Below are 26,417 nucleotides of genomic sequence, written 5' to 3' on the forward strand. Positions count from 1 at the left end.
CTAAAAGCTTGTGAGAATAAATAGGCCTGTTTGAGGCTGATTTTAAACACTGTCAGATCAGCCCTTTAACCATCCCACTAACTGTGTACCAAACTATTCATATTTGCATAAATCAGCAGTGCAGCTGATGTTATGATGATGTTGTTTTTCGTGGTACTGTTATATTGTTGTCACAGTTGTGCCGTTACTAACAACATCAATTCTTTTCTTTAAATTAACGTTTTACTGAACATTCTTATTTCATTCTAATATCATCTAGGTAGGGGTTAGGGGAGACCGCTGGCGGATGCTGCGCTTATCTCTTTAACTGCCAGGGACTCAGCTGTGGTTGAGACTAACTTTAGACAAGCTATTGTTACCTCTGTCACATACAACACATGCCATCAGACAAAGAGAGTATGTGTGGGTGTCTATGTCATCTGTGTGTCTTTCTTTGGATGGTAATTTGGCCACTGACTCTATACATGTCATTTTTTTCTGTTTCGCACGAGACAAGGCCACGTGCTGTCCTGTTAACACACGCACGCACACACTCACAAACCTGATCCCCACTCCACCCATTCACTGAGTGACATACCCTTGTTTGTTCTGTGTGCTGTTGTGCCTGTTGTCTCATAGGGAGCCAGTGCTTACAGTAATATGGTATTTGGTTGCCATCATTATTTGGGTAAAGAAAGGAAAGAACTAAAGGCTAAAAGAGCACCCACTCAATTATATATAGGCCCAACATTATTTACAAAATGATCCAATATGGTCTGCTGACATTAAGGTGTCAAGGTGTACAGTACATGTGTGTGTGTGTGTGTGTGTGTGTGTGTGTGTGTGTGTGTGTGTGTGTGTGTGTGTGTGTGTGTGTGTGTGTGTGTGTGTGTGTGTAAGGGAATACGAGTGTGGCAAAGGATGTGAATTGCTCTTAGTCAATCTCCTTGAACATCAAAGGACACTAAAATGGGTAGGCCTATCTTAGTCTGAGAGATTATTGTAAACAGACGGTTAAGCCTCAATTACTTGTCTGTCAATATCAACCTATCGATCACATGGAAAATGTTACTGGAGTGTATTCACTGTAACACAGCAGACAGACAGACAGAGAGAGTGAGATGGTGTGTGTGTGTGTGTGTGTGTGTGTGTGTGTGTGTTCGAATTAATACTTTTTTCTATAATCTATAAGAGAATCTCTATTCAAAGGAAATTACAAATGCAATATATTTTTAAAGTAATCAATTAATCAGACAGTTTGATATTATCAATTGAAGTGGATGAAGATTTGTCTATATTTATTCGGTAAATCTTATTCACTATCATTATATAGGCTATAGACAAAGATGTATGATCAGTTGGATTGTTATACTTCTATGGTTAATTTTTCTTTTGGCAATAAAAGTAAGACTTGACTGAATGATCAGCTACATTTTGGCACAAAGTCTAGTGCTCAGGCAAGGCACATGCAGTACAAATTCCACTCCACCCAGGTGTTTAATGAAAGGAAATCATGGAGCAACCCAATTTGGATGCCTTAAAGTGCAACATGTTGTTGTTGTTATACACAATTGTAGAATGGTAAAGCCTTGGATGTGTTCAGCACATCAAAGTGGATTGTCAAGCTGTGACAATATACCATCAAATTTGACTTTTCTACAAATGTTAAGTTCTTGTCCTTTTATGGAGAGCACACACGTTTTGTACACTATAAACAACAGAAAATAGGGTTCTTTACTTTCTATATCAACTTCTAACTTCCCCAAGAATGTTGAAATGATCCCTTATAGTCATCCGCTCTGTGAGCGTGCAGATCTATTTTTGCACCCTTATCAGTATCCCCCCTCGCCTCCTTGCCTACCTGTCTGTCTCACATCCTGTATCCAAATGGACCCACCATCTGCTGCTCCTAGTCCATTTCATTGCTGCCAATGTCACATTGAATGTCATCAGTCGCTTTGGTCTGGAGCCTGAGATTTATGCCATGAAAACAGGGAGTTTCTGACACTGTCTGTTGATTTCCTTACTCTTACCATGTTGCATGCATGCATCAGTCAAAGAAGAAGCAGAATTCAGGATACTTGTTAATTCGGCATTTGGATACTGGGGTTGACGATTATTTGTAGTTAGTGGCCTAATTGTTATTCAGTAGACTGTATACAGTAGCCTACAGTATTACTGTAAATGACCAGCAGAACATGGGAGGGCATTTACTCCACTTTCTGATAAAGATGCTCCCTCTAGTGGCTACTTTGTTGTTAGTGCAAGCAATCATTATGTTGAATGGACGATATTGAATATAGGAGTCAAAGCATCTTGGATAAGACAATGCTATCAAAAAAGTATAATTTGGAGTCGGAGTGGGAGTGTAGGCCAAGAAAGTGATCAACTTAGCATATCCAATCTGTCTTTGGGTTGGGCAATAAAGATGCTTCGCTGATACACTCAATTCATGGTCAATCAGACCAACACATATGCAGACCATCTTGTATGAGCTGCAGGCAACTCAATATAATTTCAGTGATCATTGTCAAAAACAAAGCAGCCCAACAGAAATGTTGTGGCTGAGTTTGCTACAAAGCCTCTAATCACCCCTATTCCCACTGATCTTGTGTTCTACTATGAGTTTCAGATGTTTTGCTCCACATACTGTACTTGCATGAGTTGTATTTGCCGGTGTTCTGTCCTTCTCCCACAACAGAAATTCTCCTGTCCCTGTCACTAACCAGCAAAGAGTTCACCTATAGGCCCTCTTGTTCTCGAGTAAGCACGCCAGTGATTATGTAACGAGGTGTAGCAACTAGTTTTACCACTATATGAATATGCTTTAAAATAAACCTACATAGTTTACAGTCTCTGTTTTTACCAATCCATGAGTGAGTGAGATTCTGTGGAGTAAGAACATCATAAGGGGTATCCCATAATGATCACTTATGGCCCCCTAGTTCTCTCCTGCTGATTATCCTCTTCTCAACAACACCCTTGTTTTGCCTGTTTTGCCTGTTTTGCCTGCTGTTAATTGTCTAGTTCTAGATGATTGGGATCAAAACCATCTGTCTTCTGTAGTGAGGGCTGTGCTTATACCCCATGCTTTCTAATTGCCACCGAGACCAAAGCTTTCCACACAAATTCTTCATTGGGCCTACACTTCAGTCTTTTCATTGATGGGGTAGTGTTCTTGATGACGGTATATCCTTGTGACGGAGTCATCTCTAGGGTGGTCATCAGCACAATTTAACTCCTGCACTACACTGACCATTGGTAACTCCTAAATTAATTTCCCAATGATACAATGTGACAACGATGAATGGAACGATTCAGTGATGGAATACGTCTGTACTTTAAATATGATATTAATCACATAACTAGGGGATACATTTATTGGGGAGAATAGATAGCTGTTTTTTTTTTAAACTTAAGTCTTATAGCCAAGGCAATATTGGACAGAAATCAAAGTAATGCATATGCTACAGCACATGCTCATAACCAGTTAAAACTATCACAGTGTGTGGTCAAATAGACACGATTTTGCTCAGCTATTATAGGCCTATATGGGATATTAGGCCTATCCTACATGTTTTCCCGAAATCAAATCAGCATGAAGTAATATGAATAAATGAAATAAATTATAATCATGCTTTGGACATATCTTTGCCTGTCCCTCATGAATATACTGAATGAAATGTCCCTTAGCTGCTAAAATGATATTACATGACTAATTTTAGAGATGAGTCATGGCTGGACCAATACATTGGGCTGGACCAACAGGTGTAGCATGGAATGTGGGCTAGCACCATGAGTAGGCCTAGGCTAGCCCATGCAATGTCTCTAATCAAGGGCAATGAGTCATCACAGGCCTATTGTCTTTCTGCATCCTGTTTTTCTGTAGGCCTACTCTAGGCTACTTCTTGAACTTACTTACTTGTTTAAGTTGACATTTACACTTAACAAATAATGATTGGTGAAACTGAAATGACTGATTATTGATAGAATGATTAATAAATAAATAAATTAAATAGCCTAGCCTTGCCCGATATGCCTTGAAACAAGATGAAACTACTAGGCCTACATTTCTAACAAACAAACTGAAACAAACTAATAGCTTTATTTAAGTGATTCAAATGATGTCATCGTGATTAATCATTAATTACTTTCAGGATGCGCTCAGGCAAGCAAATGTTTCTCATTCTCCGTAAAAGGACATCATTGAAGGAATGCAGACGTAGACACAGGGTTGGGGGTGGGGCAAAGTGGAATGGACTAAAACAAAAGTAATAGGGGTAATATATATGGGCGTTGGGCACTTTATGAAATAAAGCTAATATATGTGATTCTATATGATTATATTTGTATACTAATTCATTGACAGTAAATGATACATGTGCAAATATATTTAATTGACGAGGAACTATATTTCTTCACACTTACAAAGAAAGATGGATAAGAGATTCCCCTATATTTGGAATGGTCTGCGTTTCCTGTGCGGAACCCACACCGATATCAGGAAGTTTGGGCGGTGGTTGAAGAAGATCAGCGCCTCCTGTGTGAACGCCGTTTCTCGTCGAAGTGTAAGTTTGAGCTTTTTGTCATATTATGATATAAACAAGTACTTTGTATTACCGTGTATAGCTTTAATCACCAGTATAATATTGTTTCCACCCGACAGAAGTAATCTCTGGTTATACATTTAGGCTAGCAAAAGAAGCCAGTGTTGCGATAGCCTGTTAACGCTAGCTTGCGATATTTAGGGACATCCGATAGCGTTAAGCATAATTCAGAACGGAGTTGTAGTATATTTTGGGTTTAAGTTATGTAACCAATCAGACGTCGTAAATGATTTCCGAAGACAGTTTCATATTCCCAACACACCGCCGAATCTATACATATTCAACATAGAACGTGTACTAAACCCGGTCTTACAAGCTGCGCAAGCTAGGATGCATAGTTAGCCGACATTAGCTAACGTTAGCTGACGTAGTTATGCTAGCCTAAGCCTGTCAATCCAGTAGTTATTAAATGTAAATTGATAACGTTAATCATTTTACATTTCAATGGAGGGAGTTAAAATTGCCGACTTAAGACAATTTTCAACCGGTTTTAGTAGTATAGTAATATCCCAAATCCTCGAGAATCTTAAGTTATCTTGTTAACGAAATGTTGCAAGAGGCCCAACATTTCCTGTTGTTTTAATAAGTAGCATTCTAGCTAACATTTAGCTAGGATAGATGTCAAGCCTAATGTGAGCTGACTTATCTGTCACTTAGCGTGATTTACATCATGCAATTGCGTTTTTTATTTATTTAGTTTTTGTCTGGAGTGTCCTTACATGCGAAACATTAGAATACTCAAGGGTGTCATTCGTGTACACAAACAAGAAGTGCTACATTCTGAGAACCTAGTTTCCATTTAGGTCATGATCTAATATCCAAATCTATATTCGGCTTCTCCGTCTCAGGGGCTCTGTAAGTAGGACGCGAGGTTACTTGACGCACTTTCTTTTATTGTGCTCACAACATATACTCGTCCCATTAGGCTAACGTTACGTTGGCTTTGTGTTCCCCCACAACGATTACGTAATGTCTGTCTCAGTAACGTTGCCACAGTTTCTATACTTACACCGTGAGCTGGTAATCTACCGATCTGTCTTTCTGGCAAAAATAAGAGTTGAACTATGAAAGTTCAGAGGGACTGTCAGAGTCCTACAGAGGGAAAAGACCCCTTGCTCCCCCAGCTTCCCACGGGAAACACTAACATGCCTGAATAAGGACTCCATCTTCGCATCACCAGTTTTTCCTGTCTAAAGTGGTCCTGTTAGAACAAAGCTTTGGATGTGGTTTCTCTTTTGCCTTTTATAGAATTGCTGTGACATCCCACAGGGAATCACCGCCACATTATTAGATTCCTGCAGCAAAGCTCTGTTAGGCATGACTACTCAAATCCTTTAAGTAATTACGTGATCTAGTGGGCTTGTTTTGGATTTTGTTTTGCACAGATACACTTCGCAGAGTTGTCCTGAAGGTTCAGGTTTTAGTTGATATATCATCTGTGCTTGATTTTTTTTTTTTAATTGTTTGGCCTATGACTTCCCAAGACATGTGGCTTGCTACTGCCATTAGACATACCCTCTTTTGTTGACCTGGAAACATGTGTCGGTATACTAACAACGTGTAATGATGATAAAACATTTATTTGTACTCCGTTTGATTACATTTTGCTTTGACTCATTCAAAACTGGTCTTCTTACTTCAAGCAGGTAAGAACACCAAAACAGCAACATGTCTAGCAAAAGGACCAAGGCCAAGACCACCAAGAAGCGCCCTCAGCGCGCCACCTCCAATGTCTTCGCCATGTTCGATCAGTCACAAATCCAGGAGTTCAAGGAGGCTTTCAACATGATCGACCAGAACCGTGATGGATTTGTAGACAAGGAAGATTTGCATGACATGTTGGCATCTCTGGGTGAGTAACTTAAAAAAAAAAAAGTGTCTCAAACTGAATGTTGTCAACATCTGCACATGAGATGCCCTTATGTTTTGCCATCTTATCAGTTGATTGGAAAGGAAATTGACTTCATGGCAATGCTTGCATCATTTTTTAAATGACCGTGCGGTGGCTTATGTAATTTCCATCCATAAATGTGTTTCTAGGCAAAAACCCAACAGACGAGTATCTGGAGGCCATGATGATGGAAGCACCTGGGCCCATCAACTTCACCATGTTCCTCACTATGTTTGGTGAGAAGCTGAATGGCACAGATCCAGAGGACGTTATCAGAAATGCCTTCGCATGCTTCGACGAGGAGGGCACAGGTAAGAACCAGTGTCTTAACTAGCAGCCCAGGTCGTCCTCCTACACTCTTGGAAAAAAGTCATCAACTGGTCTTCAAGAACTTCACTGGGGTTATGAATGTTATTGTAATGTTGAGGGTGCTGTCAGACTTAATTGTTAGCGCCTGAAGGGGATGTCCTGTTTGGTGCCTGAAGTTGAAGTGTTGCCACTACATTTGCAGAAGCTCAGGCCTTGGCTCTACAGTGGTGTGACTAATTTGACTTTCAAAGCAGTACTTGCTGCTTTAAATGATATGCAGATATGAGGATAACCCACATTGGTGTGGAGAGAATGTTATTGCATTCAGATAACGCCATAGTAGTGCTGTTAGTCCTCTCTGTAGACTACTGTAAATTAGTTTCTCCTTCTGCTTAAATGTCTGTTTTGCATGTAATCATGTCCGAGGTGCATTAAACTGATGGCAGAATGAGCTCATGTTTCTTCTCTTGGGGAGGTTTATCTAGTAAACACTGAGTGTGCTTATAGACTTGTTCTGTGCTCCTCACTGGTATGTTGCCACATGTTTTACATCAGTAGAGGGCCGTTATTAAATTCAGCCTGGGCGACCTTGTTCCAGTGGTGTGCATGTTTAAACTCGATTCACGTAGGAGGCTTTTAGTGGCAGCCGTGGACATGAGTTAACAACTTCCAGCTTGCTCCTTTTCTGACGGCAAGATGTTAATCTAAGATGTTGACTTCATGGAACTTGCCGGTATTTACAACTAGCATTTAAGATAGTCAGGTTATCAAGCACAGCTTCGTTTTTGGTATGCTTTGACGTATAGTAAAATCAGTTGGTGAGTAACTGTACATGAATCGTTTGGTTGATTTTATCTGAATGATCTTGTAGATGATGGCTTAATGTTTTTTTTATTATTTTATTTTTACTTTTAGCTATACAAATCACTATTGTTGGTCATACTGACACCGTGTACTTGTCTTGTCCTCTTTGCAGGCTTCATTCAGGAGGACTACCTGCGGGAGCTGCTGACCACCATGGGCGATCGCTTCACAGATGAGGAGGTAGATGAGCTGTTTAGAGAAGCACCCATTGACAAGAAAAGCAACTTCAACTATGTGGAATTCACCCGCATCCTCAAGCACGGCGCCAGGGACAAGGACGATTAAAAAAACAAAACAAAAACACTGCTTTATTCTGCTTACCATCCCTCTCCCCTTTCGTCTCCAGTAAACCCGTCTCCGCCCTCCCTCCGGTTAGAACTCTGCATGTCTGCTGTAAACTTTGACAGAGTTTCATGGGATGGGGTACTTTAGTGTGTGTATGTGGGGGATAGTGTGTATCCAACATGCTTACTTACAAAGTCCAAGAATATTCCACCCCCATCAAGCAGGTCCTTTTATTTTGTGCTTAAAAATAAAACCAGTTTAAATGTGAACTCGACATGGAATTCTGGAAAGCACCTCTGGTTCTTGTGATGGCCTGATTTAGCTGAATTTTTACATTTTGTAATAAATATGAAACTTTTTAAATAAATCTACTCTATCCAAATATCCTTAGCTGTCCACACAATGTGTTTGTAATCATTGATGTAGTTTAGTCTCGTTTCATGTTTGTCCAGTAGTTGATAAAGTGTGTTTAAAGTCTAAAATCTCTTGATTCAGTGAGAGCCATTTGAGAGGGTTGCAGGTCTTTTCTGTCAGTGGTTGCATACCTTCAGTCTTCTGGGCATGCGAGGGCACGCAGGCTTTCAGAAGACGAACTAGAGAAGAAAACTATTGTAACACCTCTTTAGAGGTAAGAGATTCCTAAAGGCCGTCATGGACTTCGAATTAAAGCAGAATGTTTCACTGGCCAATAAGGTTATTACTGCTGGCCAGGAAAATATCCACAGCCGTATTACCATTACTATTTAACTAAAATGGCTACAGCAAAGTATAATGAGTCGGTAGTTATTTTGGTGTAAAGAGGGAAACTGTTCTCTCCTGTAGAAAATGACTGCTGCTTTGTGCCAGCATTCTAAAATGGGACTGGAACTTAATTTGGTCCCATCAGATAATGTCTTAATGTGGTATAGAACAGCGGTTCTCAAACTTCTCACAGTGAGTATAACTGACTCCAAGTACCACCATTATGACCAGGATTGAAATGCGGTAGTGTAGGCCAGTTCAAATACTTTTTATATTGTACTTGTTTTTTTTTTTTCAATAAAGATTAAAAAAAAAAAAAAAACTAGTTTAAATTAATTATATAATATTATATATTTTTGTATATCTTTTGAAGTAATTGTTTTGTCTTCATGAAATAAAACATCTTGGGGACTCCCAGAGTACCACAACAGAGAGTCCGCGTACCACCAGTGGTACCTGCAGTTTGAGAACCACTGGTATTAGAGAAACCCTGATGCCTGAGGGCAGTCCATGGCTGATGAACAGACTGCTGTAATGTTGAAGCTCAACGTAACCTTGCCTGGTGCCTTGTTGCCTTCCTCACAGCCCCTCAGATGTAATGATCAGTGATATGGTCTGATGAGCCTTCATTCTAGTGTCCATTATGAACGTAACCATTAGCTCATTCAGGTTAATCCGTCCTCATCCTGTGGTCATTTTCTCAGTAGGTAAATCTGTCTGCAATATGCTTCGCTGTGATGTGGGCGGTTATGGCTGCTTCATGAAGGGTGTCAATGGCTCCCTCTACAGGAGAGAAAATGGTCAGTGAGAGCTTAAGGTTTGCGATGGCCACTTTATCTAAATAAATGATTCTTACTCCTTGTAGAGCAATGCTCTCCCCACATCTAATCCCGGTGTTGATGGGTTGTTTAGTCACTAAGGCCTATAAGGCCTATAGGGCACTAATGGATAATGCAGGTAACTATGTCCGTAGGCAGAATCATTTTCTTAATACTGCACTGTCTTACAGTAGGTCAATGCAATGTTTAGGTGTGTCTGACGAGGAGGTTATATGTCAATTCATTCCTTCAAATCCACTTATGTTAAAAAAAAAAAATAAAAAAAAAAAAAATACACCAGACGACCAACTCACATTCAATGCTAAAAAGTGCAACTAATTATTAGTATATTATGTTTGATTACGCCTTGTGGTGTGTCACGAAAATGCAAGGAGTATTCTTACAAAATACCTTGAGGTATTTGTCTATTTAGATTTTTCTTTTCTGTCACGTTCAAAGTCTCAGGGCTTTATTTCCAAATCCAACAGGTTGCATTTTTTTGTCTATTTGAGAAATGTGGTATTGGGCCTTCGCCTTAGTCATTTTGTGTGTTTTATCTAGGATAAACAGGCAGTAGTATTTTGATTCACCTCATGAGAATGGCATCTGTGTAATTAATTCAGTTTGCCAAAATAATCACCATCTGTATGTGACTGGTACATCTGTTCAAGATTGGCCTCCTGTATTAAAAGATGTGGAAACAGGTTCAAAACTAGTAGCACCTAGACACAAGTATGATAGACCAGCAAAACAGAGCAACATTTTTTCAAAGGTTTTCAAGTATCAAGTTGTTTCATAATACACTTTTACAGTTCATGTATATTTTGTGTTTCATGTGGTCTTGATATTGAAATAACACTACATATACTTTCAATATCCTCTTTCCTTCACTGGATAAAGTGCTGTTACTGAAAGTATTTATTACTATTGTGGTTCTTCTTTAGGTAACATACAGTATAACCATGCCGTCCCCACTACCTTTACTCCTTCTGTTGAGCCACTTTGGTGTCATCCACACCTGTCGCCCAGGGACTCTACAGGAGTGTCTCGAGGCCCCGTTTGTCCCAGGCCACAACCTTGCTGGAGAGGGGTTTGATGTGGTCACGCTGCAGCACAAAGGAGCCTATGTGCTGGACCTTCAGACATACCTGACCCCAACAAACACCTGCACGCTATGTGAGAACCCACATCAGGGCGACCAGCTGCAGAAACTGCCCCTCTCTGTGCTAGACTGGCGCTCTACCACCAACTGTAAGGAGGAGCTCACCGATGCATTGCTCAGCTCTGTCACTAAAGTGTCAGAGAGTGCCACCTCTGTCATAGAGAAAAATTGGAGCGTGGGGCTAGAACTGGATTATAAAGTGAAAGTGAACATGAATTTGGGGGGCAGCCATTCCACTCCAGTGAAATTTGCCATGGCCCAGTCTAGAGTTGACAAGTCAGCCTTTACTTCTCACCAATTCAGCTGTACCCATTACAGGTATGTTAAGTGGTATCTTCTGAAACTTAATTTTAAACATCCATTTTGCATCATTATGCTTATGATTGCATCTTTACACTGATTTTGACTATTTTGACTATTTCATTCTTGTTTTCAGAAACCGGAAATAAGAATAGGCTACCGAGGGCATGTTTAGGTTGTTCATTTAGGACTTTCATTAATTTACACTGTGTATCTTAGTCAGGGAGCCATGGGGTCAGACCTGGCTTTGTCGGTTAAAGTTTTTTTTTTTGCAGAATCTAGTAGACTAGGGGTACCTCTTTAAGATTTAAGAGGGTGCCCGGTGATATCCCTTGGGCAATTTCGTATATTAAGCCTTTCTTGTCCGATGTGTTGACTATAAGGCGGATATACTACAGGTGAATAGGGTAAAAAAATTAACAAGCAGATATCACTATGAAACTTCACCAGTTGATTACTTAGATCAATATGAAAAATAAATGTATTACAAGTTTTCTGAAATTTAATGTTTGAATATGCAAATGAGATATGATGTAATTAAATATGCGCTGATTTGCATAAACGTAAAAAGATCAAATCTGAACATTGGGTAAAGCCAGTTTCAATTTTATCTCATCTCAGAATCGCTTTACCCTATTGATTACAATGCATAACTTAAAGGAAAAAGTGCCTTTGCATAATTTTGGGAGAGGCATATAAAAGTTAATATATCCAATATAAATTTAAAAAGAATGCCATTAAAGCTTGATGTGATCTTGAAGTTAGGAACTATTTCCGCATACTTTCTCTTTTAGCATAGCTTTTCCCAATGCATGGTTTGACAGAAATTGCATGGAGCCCAATTTTAGGCCATTTGCGCAGTAGCCCAGAACTGAGTGTCAAATACTGTATACTGCATGACTATGCAGACTTTCCAGCTTTATTCAACTAGTGACCAAAACAAGGGAATGAATGAAAGAAATCAAATATTCAAATATTTGATATTAAAATGAGTGCACAATTTAATTGAAACAATGACTAATAAAGAGAGCACACAATTTAGAAAAGCGTGACCTCTACATTTGTTTTCTCACAGCTAGTCATAGGCGTCATAGTAAACCATACTTCTCTCAGTTTACTGTTATACCTCTAAATGTTATCTCCCATTTGTCTCCCATTTTTCCTCAGTTACCGTGTTCCAAGCAGTCCTCTTCTCAGCCCAGAGTTCCTTATGCATGTCCAGTCTCTTTCAGCCGACACCAATGAGACTCAACAGGACCTGTATCATCGGTTTGTTGAAACGTACGGCACCCATTACATCCAAAGGGTGCGCCTTGGAGGACATCTGACCCGACTTACCTCCGTCCGCTCCTGTCTTGCTTATGTAAATGGTCACTCATCTTCTCAGGCGAAGGATTGCATCAACACTGGGCTTTCCATCGGCCTGGGCTTTGTTGCTCCATCATTCACCACCAGCAAGTGCAACTCACTTCTACAGAATCAGGACCACCAAGTGGAGTCTCGGCTATCTTACTTGAACCATGTTACAGAGGTGCTGGGTGGAGACAGGTGGTTTGGAGAGGTGTCACTCTTCAAGAATGATTCTGCTGAGTTCAGAAGCTGGCTGCAGAGCCTGAAGAAAATCCCTGACATTGTCGCCTACTCTCTTATTCCACTCCATGAGCTGGTAGCTAACCCTACTGTTAGGAGTAATGTGAAAGACACAGTAAGGCAGTATATTTTGGACAGTGCTGTGCCTAAGGAGCAGCCATCAGAACAGTGCAGTCAGCCCAACCTTTCCCCTGAATGTTGCCCACTGTCCCCGATGAAGGGAAGGCTTAGTGTAACCATCCACAATGCATGGGGTATGGGGTCTGGTTTGGATCCTATTGGACTACCTGACCCTTTTGCGGTAATGCACTACGGGGGTATGACCCATCGGACTCACTATATCAAAGACAATGGTAACCCCCACTGGAACGCCTATTATGATCTTGGTCATGTGTCAGCTGTACATGGGCTTACAGTTGAAGTGTGGGACAAAGACACGCATTACGATGACCAACTTGGGTCCTGCACTGTCTGGCTGAAGGAGGGCTCTCACACACATCATTGTGGGCTTAGTGTAGGGGGGGGATACGCTTTCTCCTATACTCTTACCTGTGACAAACACCTTACAGGGAATGGGTGTTCTCTATACAAGCCAGGAAGAAACTACTGAAGAGGCAAAATAATGAGAAATAGTAATAAACAAATGAATGTTTTTTTAATTGAAAATTAAGAGTTATTTTCCAAAACACTATATCTACCTTTTTAATGAATTTTCATGAATCATTTTTGAAAGTGTTTAAAATTTAGTTTTCCAAGTAATTTCAGTGCAACTGCAATTGGGTTATGTTTATCTTACTCAATCAAAGCAAAACAACTACATTTTTATTGATATTACCTGAAATACACAATTAAATAATGTTTAATGTTTTCAAAAATGGATTTATAGCGTTTTGGAAAAGAGCTCTTCAAATAAATGCTCACATATGAATGTGAATAAGTATTTTGCTCTTTAACATCAGTTTGGTTATCCTTACATTTTGCTGCCATCAATGCAATAACTTTAGAAGCAATTGATTTAATGATAAATGACTATAATAAAGCATTCTAGTCAAGTCATCTGAGTGTAATATCTGATGAAAAAATGGGTAGGTAACTTCTCCTGAATAAAATTATGACAACACCATCTCATATTTAGTTAGGTCCCTAAGTCCTGTTTCATTTTTTACAATGCCTGATCTTGAGGCTATGTTTGGGCATCAATATCTTGAATTATCCCAATAGCCTGCCAAATCTTTGTGGGTGGAATACATGTTCTTTTTGGACCAATAAGAAATTGTGCTGCATGTCCATTAGTTTTATAAGGCCCTATGGAACACAGTTCAAAACTGATATTGCCTATGCCTATGAATAATACTTAAAATGGCCAAACATTACTTATCAGATCATGTGATTTGCAGGCTGTAAAACTAAAAAAAGTTTTCAAGGGCTGAAAATAATATGAAGACATAGGGTTTAAACAGACATATTTTACAAGCTATGGTTTTGGTACATTAAACAGACTTTGAACAAAATCTGAGTGCCACAATGTCCAATAACATAGAATGTCCAATAACCAAAAGGAAATGAATAATGAAATAAATTACCATAAATGCTATGAACTCAAAACTATTAGCCTACAAAAGAGTAGGCTGAGCAAATAAACAGTGAGAATACTATGATCTAGGCTAAGAACAACAATATTCAGCCATATAGTGGTTAAAACAATAGCATTCATTTTCTATTCTTTTATTTATTATCATAAATAGCAGACTCAAGTTGTAGAAATATATTAGCTGAGCTCCCTATATATTTACAGATAATTATGGGACGATATTCATAATGAGGATATTGCAAAGGCTAGGTAGGCTATCCATCCTGTCATGTAGCCTATACATATGCAGCTTTTTTTTTTTTAAAGATAATGAAGTCTATATTATTTGCTTTAACTTTAAAGTAGCCTAGGTAAAACATTTCACAAACACCGTCTGTTTTTGAAGCAACTCATTAAAAAAAAGAAAAGACATGCGAACCATGTCTGTCACCGTAATTTTACGCCTCCGTTTACGTCAGTATCTGTCGGTTACAAAATGACATCCGGGGATTTTCTTTAACCCCGCCCAGGGAAACGATGCAGACGCATGAGTGGTTGGGTGGGTTGGGTAACAGGAGCGCATGTTGAAGTCAGGCAGCGATGGTGTCGGCGGTTGCTGTTGTAAATAGCGGCGTACAAGGTAAGGACACTGTATTATGTTTAGTTCATTAGCCAGAAGGCTTTGTGTACGTCTCTGTGACCATAATGAATGTCCACTTGTCTTCACTCATACAGTGAATTTACCACTGTGTCGGTAACTGTTGATATGTAACAACTTCCGCCTACCGTTAGCTAACAACTGCAAGGACAAAGTCATGTCAAGTTAGATAAATGCCTTTTTCATATTACGTTAGTAAATGGATTTAAGGAGTCTCACAGCATTGTAAGACACTTTCCGTTTCAACAATCAGGTTGCTGTTGCGAATCATATGTGAATTATATTTCATTGTCAGTGTCGTAGTTTGAATGAATTAATCCACTTACAGGGACCTTAAAACATACCGTTAACCTTTATGATTATATTGCGTTGGTTTGTGTTCCTTTGCATGTCAGTTGAAATAAATCCTTTAGCTTGTCTTTGGATTTAATTCAACTCTTCATGAAGTTACATGATGTAGGTGTATACTTAATTGCATATTGTTTTTGTGCCCAGGTTTAGCTGGTCACCTTGATATCCAGCCATGGCTCTAAAGGTGTTACAAGGAGCTCAGCGGCTGGGTTTGATTGGCTCTCCCCTCCTCTCCTCTGTCCGCTTCCTGAGTGTGAGTGCCCCTCAGGAGGCAGCGTGTGCGGTGTGTCTGTGGACTTCCTCCAGCCGCTGCTGCCTAAGACATGGCTGTCGTCGTCGGGCCCATTGGCCACTGCCCCCAGCATCACCATCGCCAGGGAGGATGGGCGTCTGCTCCATGGCAACCCGTGACCCATTGCTGGACGTGGCAGGAACGGTGCGTCTGCATCGAGACTCTCCTCCTGATGGCGGCGTGCGGCTGTCCCTAACAGGGGTGGCGTTGGGCTCGAAGGAAGAGGAGCAAGCCATGTTGGAGCGCGTGTCCTCCTGCGGCTCCTCGCGACATCTGCTGCGTACGCTGCGCTCCTCGCCGCTCCTCTCTGACGGCGCGGCCGCCGCCATCCTCCACCGGCTGGCCGACCTCGAGCAGGACGACGTAGCGGCGGGCGGGCTGCGGGACCCCGCGGTCCTGACGGACGCGGCCCTGCGGGGCCTGTGCCAGAGGCTGGAGCAGGAGAGCAGCCGCCTGGGGGATGCGCCGCTGGTGTCCGCCCTCCTGGCCTGCACGCGCCTCTACCTGGACCCCTGGAGCCGGCTGCTGGTGCGGCTGGTGTCGGAGAGCCAGGAGCGCCTGGACAAGGAGAGGCTCGGCGTGGCACAACTGTGCACGCTGGCCCGGGCGCTGCTGGCGCTGGAGGGCCCAGACTGCACCATGCTGGGCCAGGTGATGGAGCAGCTCCAGCGCAGCGACCCGGCCCAGTGGAGTCAGGACGAGCTGGCGGCTGTGTACGGCGCTTTGGGGGCGGGTGTAGCGGCGGGCGGGCGCTACCAGGACTTTCTGAACACCATGCACACCCACACGCTCTCGGTGACCGGACGCTTGGAGCCGGGGGCGGTGAGCGAGGTGCTCGGAGCCCTGGTCGCACTGGGTCAGACCCAAGCGCTGCCGCTGGTCATCGCCCTGTGCAAGCAGGCCGTGCGCCACGTGCCCGTCTTCACCGATGCCCAGCTGGCCGCTGTGCTGTCTGCCCTCATGGACTTTGGCCACAGCGACCGCTTCCTGGTCCAGGAGCTGGAGCACCACTTCCCCAAGAAGGCCTTCACGGCACATCCCGAGACCGTCACCAAGGTGATGCAGTACTTCGGCCGCCGCTGCATCCGGTCGCCGGCCGTCTTTGACGCGGTCGCGGAGAGCTTTGTCTACCGCGCCGACGAGTACAGCACCAGCCAGGTGGCCCTACAGCTGGAGGCGTTGGCAGTGCTGGGGTATGTGCCGCCAAACGCAGCGCAGGTCTTCCGGAAGGTGGAGGCGTTGCTTCACGCGCGCTTCTCCCAGTTCCAGCCACGGGTCCTCCTAGATCTGCTGCACGCCTGCACGCTGCTGCAGAGGTTCCCACTCAACTTTGTCTCCAAAGTTTTCAGCCCCTACTTTCTTCAGCAGCTTCTAGGTACAGACTGTCCTAGTGAGCTCCACTTTAACTTGAACTTTGCTCTAATATTTATCGTTGGCTAAATAAATGTTAACTATTCATGAAAAATGTCAGCATTGTGTAGGTATGTGATACTAGGGCTGGGTTCTTATCCAATATCAATTTGTCTTAGTGAATTCGATATGTCTGGTCATGATTCATTTTTATGTTATAGTATTACTTAGGTTAATCTGTAGGTTAACCAGCAGGATATTCATCTTCATTCATATCGAATGATATGATGGATGCTGTGAGATGTCTGCTATTAGTGTGGGGTGTTGCTCATTGTGTGTGTCTGTGTGTTACAGGAGAGGATTCGAGAACAGACGGGATAGTGCGCGCTCAGCTCACACAACTCCACATGACTGTGAAGCTGGAATGTCCCTTTTATAAGGTAAGTGCTCTTGAGAAGCTCAGCCATAACTAGAATGCTCTGGCCATGTAACATTTATATACAATGTGGAGCACATGTATTTGATACCATGCTAAAATCATCATTTGACAATTGATCTGAATTGAATTGCATTGAGCTCAATGAGCATCAAACAGGCTAATAGGCCTACTGGAAAAAGCACCATGCCAATCTCTAGCTATGGTGAAGGGTATGTGATGATGTGGGGCTATTTTAATTCCAAAGGCCAAGGGAACTTTATCAGGATGCATAATATCCTGGATCCATGAAATAGCTGGCCTTAAAAAAAAAAATCTGCCTGCCCCTATGTTAACCCTATGTGTTAAATTCCCATAGGGTTACATCGGGGTTCAAATACTTCCTTCCCCCTAGCATTTAGGAAGAACATTTATTTATTTACGATACATTCTTCAATCACAAAGCAAATTGGTGTACTTAGCGGTTTTATTTTTACTCATTTTTTTAATTAAGACATTAAGATCAATTGTCAAATGATGATTTTCTATTCCTCTTTTTAGGCAACTTTAGCATGGTATCAAATACATTTTCTCCTCACTGTATGTACATGAAGCGTACACCTGTTAGATGGACTGCATTTATATAGCGCTTTTTTCTCGACTTCTGCGACCACCCAAAGCGCTTCACATTATCGTGCATCACATTCATTCACCCACCGATGGCGAAGGCTGCCATGCAAGACACCAACCTGGTTATCGGGAGCACTGGGGTTAGGTGTCTTGCTGAAGGACACTTCGACAGGGTCAGGAGGAGTTAGGCTCAAACCAGCAACCTTTCAGTTACTGGACAACTCCTCTACCTCCTGAAACTCTGCTGCCCTCTAACCCAGAGCCACGCACAGTATGGTCTACGTATACGTCAGTGTTTTCCTTAAGCGTCAGATTGTACCAGATTGACTATGAGCGGACTGCTGATGGTACCTAAAGATTCGCCCATGTCATTTGATGTCATCTTTCCCCTCTGTAAAAACTTCTGAGCTACAGTTTTTGCCTGCTTTTGTAATTTGCTCCTGTGCATTTCTTCTCTGTGATTAGGGCCCGTTGCTTGTGCCAAAATACCGCGTGAAGTCATTCCTGGTGCCAGGACGCTCTTTGGAGACTACAGTTGATGTGCAGCTCTATAACTCTGTCAAGTCAGGGTTGGTGGATTTGCTGGGGGCAAGAACATATTTTGCCTCAAGGCTTTTAACTCCTTATTGCTACACAATAGGTAAGTGGACATCCACTCACACTCAAAATTGCATTCTAAAACCGATGGTTCCGGTCCTTGTTATGATTGGCTGAATCATGTTCGATGACAGTGTGAAACTCAAGTGTAATAAGGCAGTGCTTCTCCTCTGTGTTCAAAGATGTGGAGATCAAGTTGGATGAAGACGGATTTGTGTTGCCAGCCAGCCACGTTTTTGAGCTCCACAAGAGGTAAAGCCTGGCTGTATTTTTTTATAGCCAACTGCTGACACAAGCATTTAGTATTGATGGTGGTCCTGCTGCATCGTGTGTTATTGCACCAATTCACTCTCAGTCCTGTGTGCAGGATTGCGGTGTGCATCAACGGGCCGAAGAGGTTTGCTGTGAACTCACGACAGCTGCTGGGTAAAGAAGCCATCAAACAGAGACATCTAGGACTCCTGGGCTTTGAAGTAGTGGAGGTAAGCGTAGCTCTTGTTTTCAGTTGGAATGCTCATATTAATAGTTTGTCTCAACATGTTACAATATTTTGACATATAAACCACTTTGTTACAACATTCTTTTTTGTTGTTGTTGAAACAGATTCCATATTATGAGTTTGAGAAGCTCAAAACCAAAACCGAAATTGTTGAGTATCTCCACAAGAAGATCTTCCCTCTAAGCTACAGACTCAGCTGGTGAATGCAGACATGCTCCAGCTGTGAGGACTCTGACACTGCCAGGCATCATTTCACACTGACTCTCAATTAATGCAATATGTGACTACATTGTTCAACTCAACATATTTATTAACTTTGTAGTGATTTTGCCATGCACCATATTGTACATCATCCTCTGCCATTAAAGTACACTTGAGGTTTATAGCTCTGGTCTGAGAACTGATGATAAAGCACCTCTTGTGAATTTGAAAGCTTAAAAACATCAGGGATATTGAACTGTACTGTTGAATTACGCTTCATACAAAGAGAACATGATCAATTAAGAATTCAGAAGAAATGAAATATAGAATAATTTATTATGTCACGTTGGCAACATTGTTGCAGTACAAAGTCAGTCAACCATACACCAAGATCCCTGCTATAACTACAGAAACAATGCTTTGCCTGACACCCCCTATGAAGTAAAATCAGAAGAAATATAGAAAAAGGATTAACATAAACATTTTGATTGCAGCAGATACATTCCTGATATTGATAGCCGTAACAGGTTAGTCTCTGGATGAGCATAAGACAGATGGAGTAGCTTGTTATCCTAGCATACCCCTTTCCTTCTCAGGCAGATTGGCTGTGTTTATAGGCTTGAGTTTAATATAAACATGATTCTTATATAAAACAAGAGTGCTCCTTGATCATGTAGGCTTTATGTTGCAGGGATCTGAGGTAAGCCAAATTCATCAACCAGAACACCATCCTGCAATGCAACACACAATAAATTAAAAAAAAATTGTAATTTTCACTGAGCAGCTTTGATTTAATTATACAAGTATACATTTCAAGTGTAATATAAAGATGTGTTTAAATAGATTTCAGATTCTTATCTCCATTGATTAGTTCTACGGCAATAAATAGCCTTTTATCTAGACTCCGGGTAGCACACTATCAATCTCGTCCAGTATGAATGTCTCCTGTCAGTTGCACAGCCAGTACCAATTTCCCCACCTGGCCCCATTCCACTGCACTCACCATGTGCATTTATCATGCTGCAGTGCTGCTTTTGTCACTAAAGCCTACCTTACACTGACGAGATTTGGGAAAGATTCTTTTTTTTTTTTTAAGTATATTTTTTGGGCTTTTGTGCCTTTAGTTTTGACAGGACAGTAGAGAGAGACAGGAAGCGAATGGGTGAGAAAGTCGGGGTGGGATCCGGAAAGGACCTCGGGGCGGGAATCGAACCCGGGTCGCCGGCGTGCGGTGCAGGTGCCCCAGCCAGTTGCGCCACGGCTGGGGCCTAGATTTGGGAAAGATTCTTGAAAGACTGTAGTCTTTTAACTAATGCCCGTCACTCAAGCTTTACTCAAAAGACTATAATCTTTCAAGAATCTTTCCCAAATCTTGTCAGTGTAAGGTAGGCTTAAGACGTGTGGAATGGACTTCCCAACTCTCTTAGATGAGAGAGGAACAATGCTGCTCTTGTGAGCATCGTGCTAGTAAAATGAAACAAAAAAAACCCCCACTTACCCTGTTGGTAGATTTGTCGCCTGGTAGACCCTCGGGTATGGATGGAGCAGTGGAGGCTTCGTCAAGGTAAGAGGAGTCCTCGTCAAAGAGCAGTTCATCACCAAGTGCATCCAGTTCTAAGAGCAAAGCACATGACACTGCTGAACACTAAAACAATCCCTGTGATATCAAACAGTGTAATATGTTATCCTTCAGTGTACCTCCTGTTCTTTCTCTTAACATGTCTTATATGAAGAACAGGGGTGTATTCCAAGTACGTGGTTAAATGACAAACCTATGGGGTATTTCACAAAACCTAGATATGGGATTACGCTGGGGTTATTTGGTTATCCTGGCTGAATTTAGTCTCGACTTGGTTTAACAAAGAAGATGGCACACAAGTTACCATGCACCTAGACTGGTCCCGAACAGGATAACAGCCAGGTTCAGTTCATTTTAATGTCAATTATTTTGTCTTATTAGTTCAGCCAGCTGTCATTCAAATCAGAATTTTTATTTGCTTGCAAAACGACAAATTTTAATTGTGACCTTATAATTATCAACATACTCGTTTGCTTCTTTTGGTGATAGACATGTGATGAATAGCCTACTGTAGTAGTTGACTGGGAATGGAGGGCAATTTTTAAAATGTGTTTTCAACTAATCTGGTTATAAAGGAAATTTAAAGGCATTATAGCCATACTTGTGTGTATCTTTGGAGTGGCAAGTGATTTCTTAATGACGTTGCGTGCCAAGATAAGGAAGCACTCACACCACGCCTACTCTCGCTGTTTCACAGAAATAGCTATGCTTCCTCATTGGAAAAAAAATATGCTATGTTCTGCATCTTTTAAATTCCAACCGTGGGAAAGAACAACGTGCACGTGTCCTGAATTACTTACACCTGCCTTGCCCATCCTGGAATGGCATTGAAACGTTTTGAGCTAGGATGACCAGACAGTGCTAGGTCAAGCCTCGCTTTATCACTTATCTTGGATTTATTGATTTCCGTCTTCGCAAAATTCCCCTCTGGGAAAGTTAACCCAGAGGAAGTGGTAAACCACCTAATAGAAGGGCCCTTTGGCTTTGGTGATTGAAGCCCCCAGGCTGTTCTGTATCAGGTTTACAACTTCCTTTGGGTTATCTTACCAAGGTTTGCCACTTAACAACCTACTTGGAATCATGACCTGGTGTGTTCGGTTATAAGACACCTTTTCTCAGTGTAACCCTAAGTAAGTAATTCTGGGCTATAGACCTCATTATAAGGGCACTGCTTGGGCTTCACGAGTAACAGGGGAGCTACACCAGGCGCGTAACTGAAGCGTTCCGTTCGTGACGCGTATGCTGTAGCAGTTAATAATCACTATAATCAATGGAAGTAGCTATACCCGACGCAACAGTGGCCCGTACATTCGAAAAAAATAGGCCAGTCTTCTCAAATGGATTTTGCTAACGGAACGCTTCAGTTACGCGCCTGGTGTAGCTCCCCTGTATGGGAGATCAAAGCCAAGACATCAACAGAATAGTGGTGGTAGACCACCGCTGTGCTTAAGATCCTTGCCATGATCTGTGAACCTATACTGTGCTAGCTTGCACGATGGAGCACGAAACAGCGGACATGCTAATATAATACAGTCATTTTCTGCATATAAGCCACATTGTGTATAAGCCGCAGCCGGACAGTGTTTTATGCAAGTTAAAAGAAACAAAACCATATTAACACCATATTAACTGCTCCCCTACATTAACCTCATAGTGGAAGAAGTTTTGCAAAATAAGCCGCAAAATAAGCCGCGGCTAATAGTTGGGAAATTACGGGTACACGTTCTTGTGCTGGATGGTAATACTGACCCGCCTCAAGGTCGTCCTCATCTATGTCAGGAGTGCCATAGCTGCGGCTCAGGGCCTCCTGCACTTCATTAGCATCCTCCATCATGTCCTCCAGCTGGTCTTGAAGATCCTGCAACCAAATAAAAACATCATAAATATATCATCCATCAAGATCATGTTGAATGAAAAGACAGACAGACAGACAGACAGACAGACAGACAGACAGAAAGAAAGAAAGATATTGGGTATTATAAGATATTATTCATCCCAAGGGACATTTTAGGCATTCAGTAGCTTGGACAACCACAACACAACAAACACACATACATAAAAATCACTCACAGAAATGTAAAGAGTTTGTTGTAGAAACTTGTGAAGTGATTACAAAAGTCTGGTGTGGTCTGACCATGTGATGCAATGGCCACGATAAGATGCTATGGTAGAGTGTGTGCAATGGTGTTAGTGTAAAAGTGAACAGTACAATAGCTTTGCTTATTATTAAATATTAACTATGAATATGAAAACTATGACTATGAATTTAAACATAATACTATTGCTTGACAAACAAGAAAAAATTATATACTTTAAGAAGAATATATAAGAAGGAATAAGTTATAATATGTAGATGTTGTGACCACAGTCTAGATTGTGTTGGATGGCTAATAAAGCCAATAAGACAAAGAATGGTCACATTCCTTAACATAACAAGGCACATGACACATTGTAAGAATACAGAAAGAATATTGAGAATGTGAAAGAAGCTTACATCAATCTGATCAATCTTCACATTTTTGTAAGCCTTTTTCATGTCTTTGGCGGCGACCTTCATTGCATCCACCTAAAAAAACAAAAACGGGGGAGTTGAATCCATAATATTTTTAAGCTGTTTGAGGTTTGTGTTTGTGTTAATGTGTGGTATGAAGAAGTTCTTACAGTGGTTTTAGTGTCCTTCAGGGTCTGGATGGTATAGTTGGCTTGCTCCATGTTGAAGGACTGTTGGGTCAACTGATCTCTCTGCCCCTCATACCTACAGGACAGAGGACACATCAGAATGCCCTAATGCCAATAGGATGTCTAAACTCTGTCTCATGTCTCCAAGTCTACAGTCTAGCCCTAATTTCAGATCCCTTGCCTAAAAATCATACAGCACATCATACTGTGGTAGGTAGAGATACCTTCTTGTTCGAATTTGCTGACTGCTAGTGAGCAGTAGCCTGACGAGCCAGGCATAGGCAGGGCTCAATCGGAGGGGTGGGATAAACGGTTGTCTTTCAAATTCCCTCTCCACGCAATAGGATAGCACTACAACTAATGATCTTCTTGTTTTCAAGTAGCAGGATGGGGAATTCACGCTTAACGGTAGCAACTTATGGTCACAGGTACGTCATCATTATGTTAAGCCTGCCCACCGACTCTATACATGATGTGATTGGCCCGATAGAAGTTCCAATTTTCCAGCTCGCTAGACTACCCTGGCAGCAAATTACAGTTGCTGCCGCTAGGGTGCGCCTAGATTTCTAGGCTAGATAAGCAGCGTTTTACTTGCCATTATCTGAGCACAACTTGCTAAAAGTAATATGGTAAACATTTAACCAAACAGCACAAATAGCAAAATATAGGGTAAACATCACTTGGCACAACATATTAAACTCAACATGTGACTGGTACGATTGAACATATGTCTGATCACAAGCAAAACATGATGCATATGCTGACAGATGAATTGCGCCGGTACACCAATTATACACCAATCAATGTGTGCAGTTTTATAGAAAATACATCTTTAATTACACTTCACAATACATCACAATACATTTACCTAGTGGTAAGTTTGTAAGGGCTAAATGTGTGTGATTGACTTACATTCTCTTCTGCTTTAGGACCCGCATTGCTTTCTGCTTCACCATATTCTGGAAAGATTTATGAGGTAAAATTACAGTCAGTCATTCTATTATGACAGACTAGTATGCAGATCTGTGTAGGATTAGAGTTAGAGGGGACAATTAACGTATTTCAACAGCACCCCTAATGCACCCCAGCACTTAAACCGACCACCCAATATATCTGTTAGTGTCAGATAAGTTACTGTTACTACCTTCGAGGGTCCATCTCGCATCTTCTTCATCTGATCCTTGTATTTCGCCAGTTCTGTATCTAGCCTGGCTATTTTCTTGTCAACGGATTCAGCCCGTGCATCCACCTGTGTGTGTCAACGAGAGAGATACAGATGCAAGAGCACTTTGTAACATAATGTTGATTTGACCCAATCAAGAAATCATTATTCGTGCCATATCATATCCTAAATCTGTTCACTTGCCATGCAACCTGTCTTTCAAGTCTGACAGTCCACGCCCATAATAGAACAACCACTTCATGACCCGGATGAATACTTTTTAATTGGTGTTTTTATTTATTTCCTCAAGAGCAGGACAGATATTAGAGCATTGGTCACTGCGTTTTCAAATTCCCAAGGTACCAGCTCTGGCGGTTAGATACCATTACATCTATCAAAGACGAAAAAAAACTGGCAGCAACATCGAGCTGTTAATCTACGTCATTCCAGGGCGCACTTATTAGCTGCACTCCTTTTTTTGTAGCAGTAAGTTAGGAAATAAATGACAACGTTTTCGTTACTAGCTAACTTGTTAACGTCCATAGATTTATATATTGATAATATATCTATGGCTAACGTTGACGTTAATGTTAGCTAAGTAACGTTAGATGTTCTGTTTGATGATTCGCCAACTCAGTCCGTTTGAACGACTCTCTTACGCCACACAAAATGACTAGTATCACCTAACGTTAGAATAACGTTACAGTCTGATAACCATGACTGTACATTTTCAGGTCTTTCGTATTGACAAAGTTGAGATTCTTCACCAGAGGTCTGAATTCTTTCTCTAGCTAACGCTAGCTGTCATGACAGCTCATTAACAATGAACAAAGTTCCTTTGTTTGTTTGGCACGACAAGGCATTACAAAGTTATTTGAATGAATACTTACACCTCCTATGCAATCTGTTAAGTTTGGCGGAGGCCCCTTAGCCTTTCCTCGACCAAAAATTCGATTCATTTTGTCAAAAGTTTAACAAATAAGGCAGAACAAATGGTTATACAGTTCACGGTGGCAGCCCTACGAAACTGAACCCAGCTATCCCGGAAATAACCTCACGATGACGTTTTCAGTCACATGTTTAGGCCTTATGAGCCATGCCAGAGAATGGGCTCTGGCCATTTCTACTACTGACATGTTTAACCATCAGAATAATGCACAACATAAAATATTTACTCGTTTGTATTTCCCTTTCAGCGTGGCCGACATAGGTCTCTTGAGTCCTGCGTGTCTGAATTCTACCAGCTTTGCCTGATGTGTGCAAAATAGCTTAAAATCCCATCAGGCCTAGGATAATAATGAAAAATACAAGAGTAGTATGAACAAAAGTAAATGAACAAAATATTGGGTAATTTAGCCTACATCACAATAGCCTAGTCAAATGTTATGGTTGCCATAAAAACAAATTACATTGATTTGATTTTGTTCCTCTTCTGTAATTCTGTTCCTCATCACCTGTCGCTTGTTTTTCCTTCTGCTGAGCTGATGAACAGTTCTTTTTCTTTTCTTTTTACTTTTTCATGGCTTCCATCTCCTCCATTTTCATGCACTGTAGCCTAATACTGGAAGACAGCCAACAACTTAACCTTATGCTTCATATTCATTCACATAGATACATATGTTTTGGCAGAAACAGGAAAAGGAATGATGAGCACTTTAGGATAAAGCTTAAAAGCTTGAGGGCAATAGGGAAAGAATCTTTTCGTGATCCTGGTCAAACACCATAGTGAAAAGCATCACTCTTAATGGAGAGTCTTGACTAGCCCAGTTTATGTGCGCACACATACTTTCAGAGACAAAATGGCCAACCAGTAGGGCCCAATAAGAATTAACACAAGGGCTGTCAAAATAACTGATTAATTTAGATTAATTAATTTGAGATAAATAAC

At 41.4% G+C, this 26,417-nt stretch overlaps 4 protein-coding genes across 5 annotated transcripts; 3 read left to right on the plus strand and 1 right to left on the minus strand.

Moving 5' to 3' along the window:
• Window positions 1-4,397: 4,397 nt before the first annotated feature.
• On the plus strand, window positions 4,398-8,321 carry myl12.1 (myosin, light chain 12, genome duplicate 1). 2 transcript variants are annotated; one of them, XM_062520708.1, is made up of 4 exons: window positions 4,398-4,547; window positions 6,233-6,438; window positions 6,627-6,788; window positions 7,763-8,321. In XM_062520708.1, exons 2-4 carry the CDS (start codon window positions 6,255-6,257, stop codon window positions 7,933-7,935), a joined length of 519 nt encoding a protein of 172 aa, XP_062376692.1. In that variant the 5' UTR covers window positions 4,398-4,547; window positions 6,233-6,254; the 3' UTR covers window positions 7,936-8,321. The 2 variants fall into 2 exon arrangements, with proteins under 2 accessions (XP_062376692.1, XP_062376693.1); XM_062520709.1 differs by having other exon boundaries at window positions 4,436-4,547; window positions 6,230-6,438.
• Window positions 8,322-8,463: 142 nt separating this feature from the next.
• On the plus strand, window positions 8,464-13,025 carry LOC134066531 (perforin-1-like). Its single transcript, XM_062521891.1, has 4 exons — window positions 8,464-8,563; window positions 10,439-10,974; window positions 12,124-12,661; window positions 12,945-13,025. Exons 2-4 carry the CDS (start codon window positions 10,457-10,459, stop codon window positions 13,023-13,025), a joined length of 1,137 nt encoding a protein of 378 aa, XP_062377875.1. The 5' UTR covers window positions 8,464-8,563; window positions 10,439-10,456.
• A 1,619-nt stretch (window positions 13,026-14,644) lies between these two features.
• fastkd3 (FAST kinase domains 3) lies at window positions 14,645-19,291 on the plus strand. The gene is made up of 7 exons (XM_062520861.1): window positions 14,645-14,756; window positions 15,270-16,792; window positions 17,122-17,207; window positions 18,278-18,452; window positions 18,592-18,661; window positions 18,777-18,891; window positions 19,013-19,291. Exons 2-7 carry the CDS (start codon window positions 15,298-15,300, stop codon window positions 19,109-19,111), a joined length of 2,040 nt encoding a protein of 679 aa, XP_062376845.1. The 5' UTR covers window positions 14,645-14,756; window positions 15,270-15,297; the 3' UTR covers window positions 19,112-19,291.
• A 135-nt stretch (window positions 19,292-19,426) lies between these two features.
• On the minus strand, window positions 19,427-25,579 carry chmp5b (charged multivesicular body protein 5b). Its single transcript, XM_062520862.1, has 8 exons — window positions 25,420-25,579; window positions 24,512-24,616; window positions 24,280-24,326; window positions 23,350-23,443; window positions 23,183-23,254; window positions 22,438-22,546; window positions 20,608-20,723; window positions 19,427-19,840 (listed from the first exon to the last, which is right to left on the minus strand). The coding sequence occupies exons 1-8, from the start codon at window positions 25,486-25,488 to the stop codon at window positions 19,790-19,792; spliced, it is 663 nt and encodes a 220-aa protein (XP_062376846.1). The 5' UTR covers window positions 25,489-25,579; the 3' UTR covers window positions 19,427-19,789.
• Between the last annotated feature and the right edge of the window lie 838 nt (window positions 25,580-26,417).

This window comes from Sardina pilchardus, chromosome 19 (assembly GCF_963854185.1).
Source record: "Sardina pilchardus chromosome 19, fSarPil1.1, whole genome shotgun sequence".
Taxonomy (NCBI): domain Eukaryota; kingdom Metazoa; phylum Chordata; class Actinopteri; order Clupeiformes; family Clupeidae; genus Sardina; species Sardina pilchardus.

Coding starts and splice junctions, on each gene's coding strand:
- myl12.1 (XM_062520708.1), top strand. CDS start 6,255: ATGTCTAGCAAAAGGACCAAGGCCAAGACCACCAAGAAGCGCCCTCAG. Junction 6,439..6,626: donor TGACATGTTGGCATCTCTGG/GTGAGTAACTTA, acceptor ATGTGTTTCTAG/GCAAAAACCCAACAGACGAG. Junction 6,789..7,762: donor CTTCGACGAGGAGGGCACAG/GTAAGAACCAGT, acceptor TCCTCTTTGCAG/GCTTCATTCAGGAGGACTAC.
- LOC134066531 (XM_062521891.1), top strand. CDS start 10,457: ATGCCGTCCCCACTACCTTTACTCCTTCTGTTGAGCCACTTTGGTGTC. Junction 10,975..12,123: donor TTCAGCTGTACCCATTACAG/GTATGTTAAGTG, acceptor ATTTTTCCTCAG/TTACCGTGTTCCAAGCAGTC. Junction 12,662..12,944: donor GGAGTAATGTGAAAGACACA/GTAAGGCAGTAT, acceptor GTCATGTGTCAG/CTGTACATGGGCTTACAGTT.
- fastkd3 (XM_062520861.1), top strand. CDS start 15,298: ATGGCTCTAAAGGTGTTACAAGGAGCTCAGCGGCTGGGTTTGATTGGC. Junction 16,793..17,121: donor CTTTCTTCAGCAGCTTCTAG/GTACAGACTGTC, acceptor TGTGTGTTACAG/GAGAGGATTCGAGAACAGAC. Junction 17,208..18,277: donor TGGAATGTCCCTTTTATAAG/GTAAGTGCTCTT, acceptor CTCTGTGATTAG/GGCCCGTTGCTTGTGCCAAA.
- chmp5b (XM_062520862.1), bottom strand. CDS start 25,488: ATGAATCGAATTTTTGGTCGAGGAAAGGCTAAGGGGCCTCCGCCAAAC. Junction 23,444..24,279: donor GTCCTAAAGCAGAAGAGAAT/GTAAGTCAATCA, acceptor TCTGTCCTGTAG/GTATGAGGGGCAGAGAGATC. Junction 19,841..20,607: donor GCGACAAATCTACCAACAGG/GTAAGTGGGGGT, acceptor GTTGCATTGCAG/GATGGTGTTCTGGTTGATGA.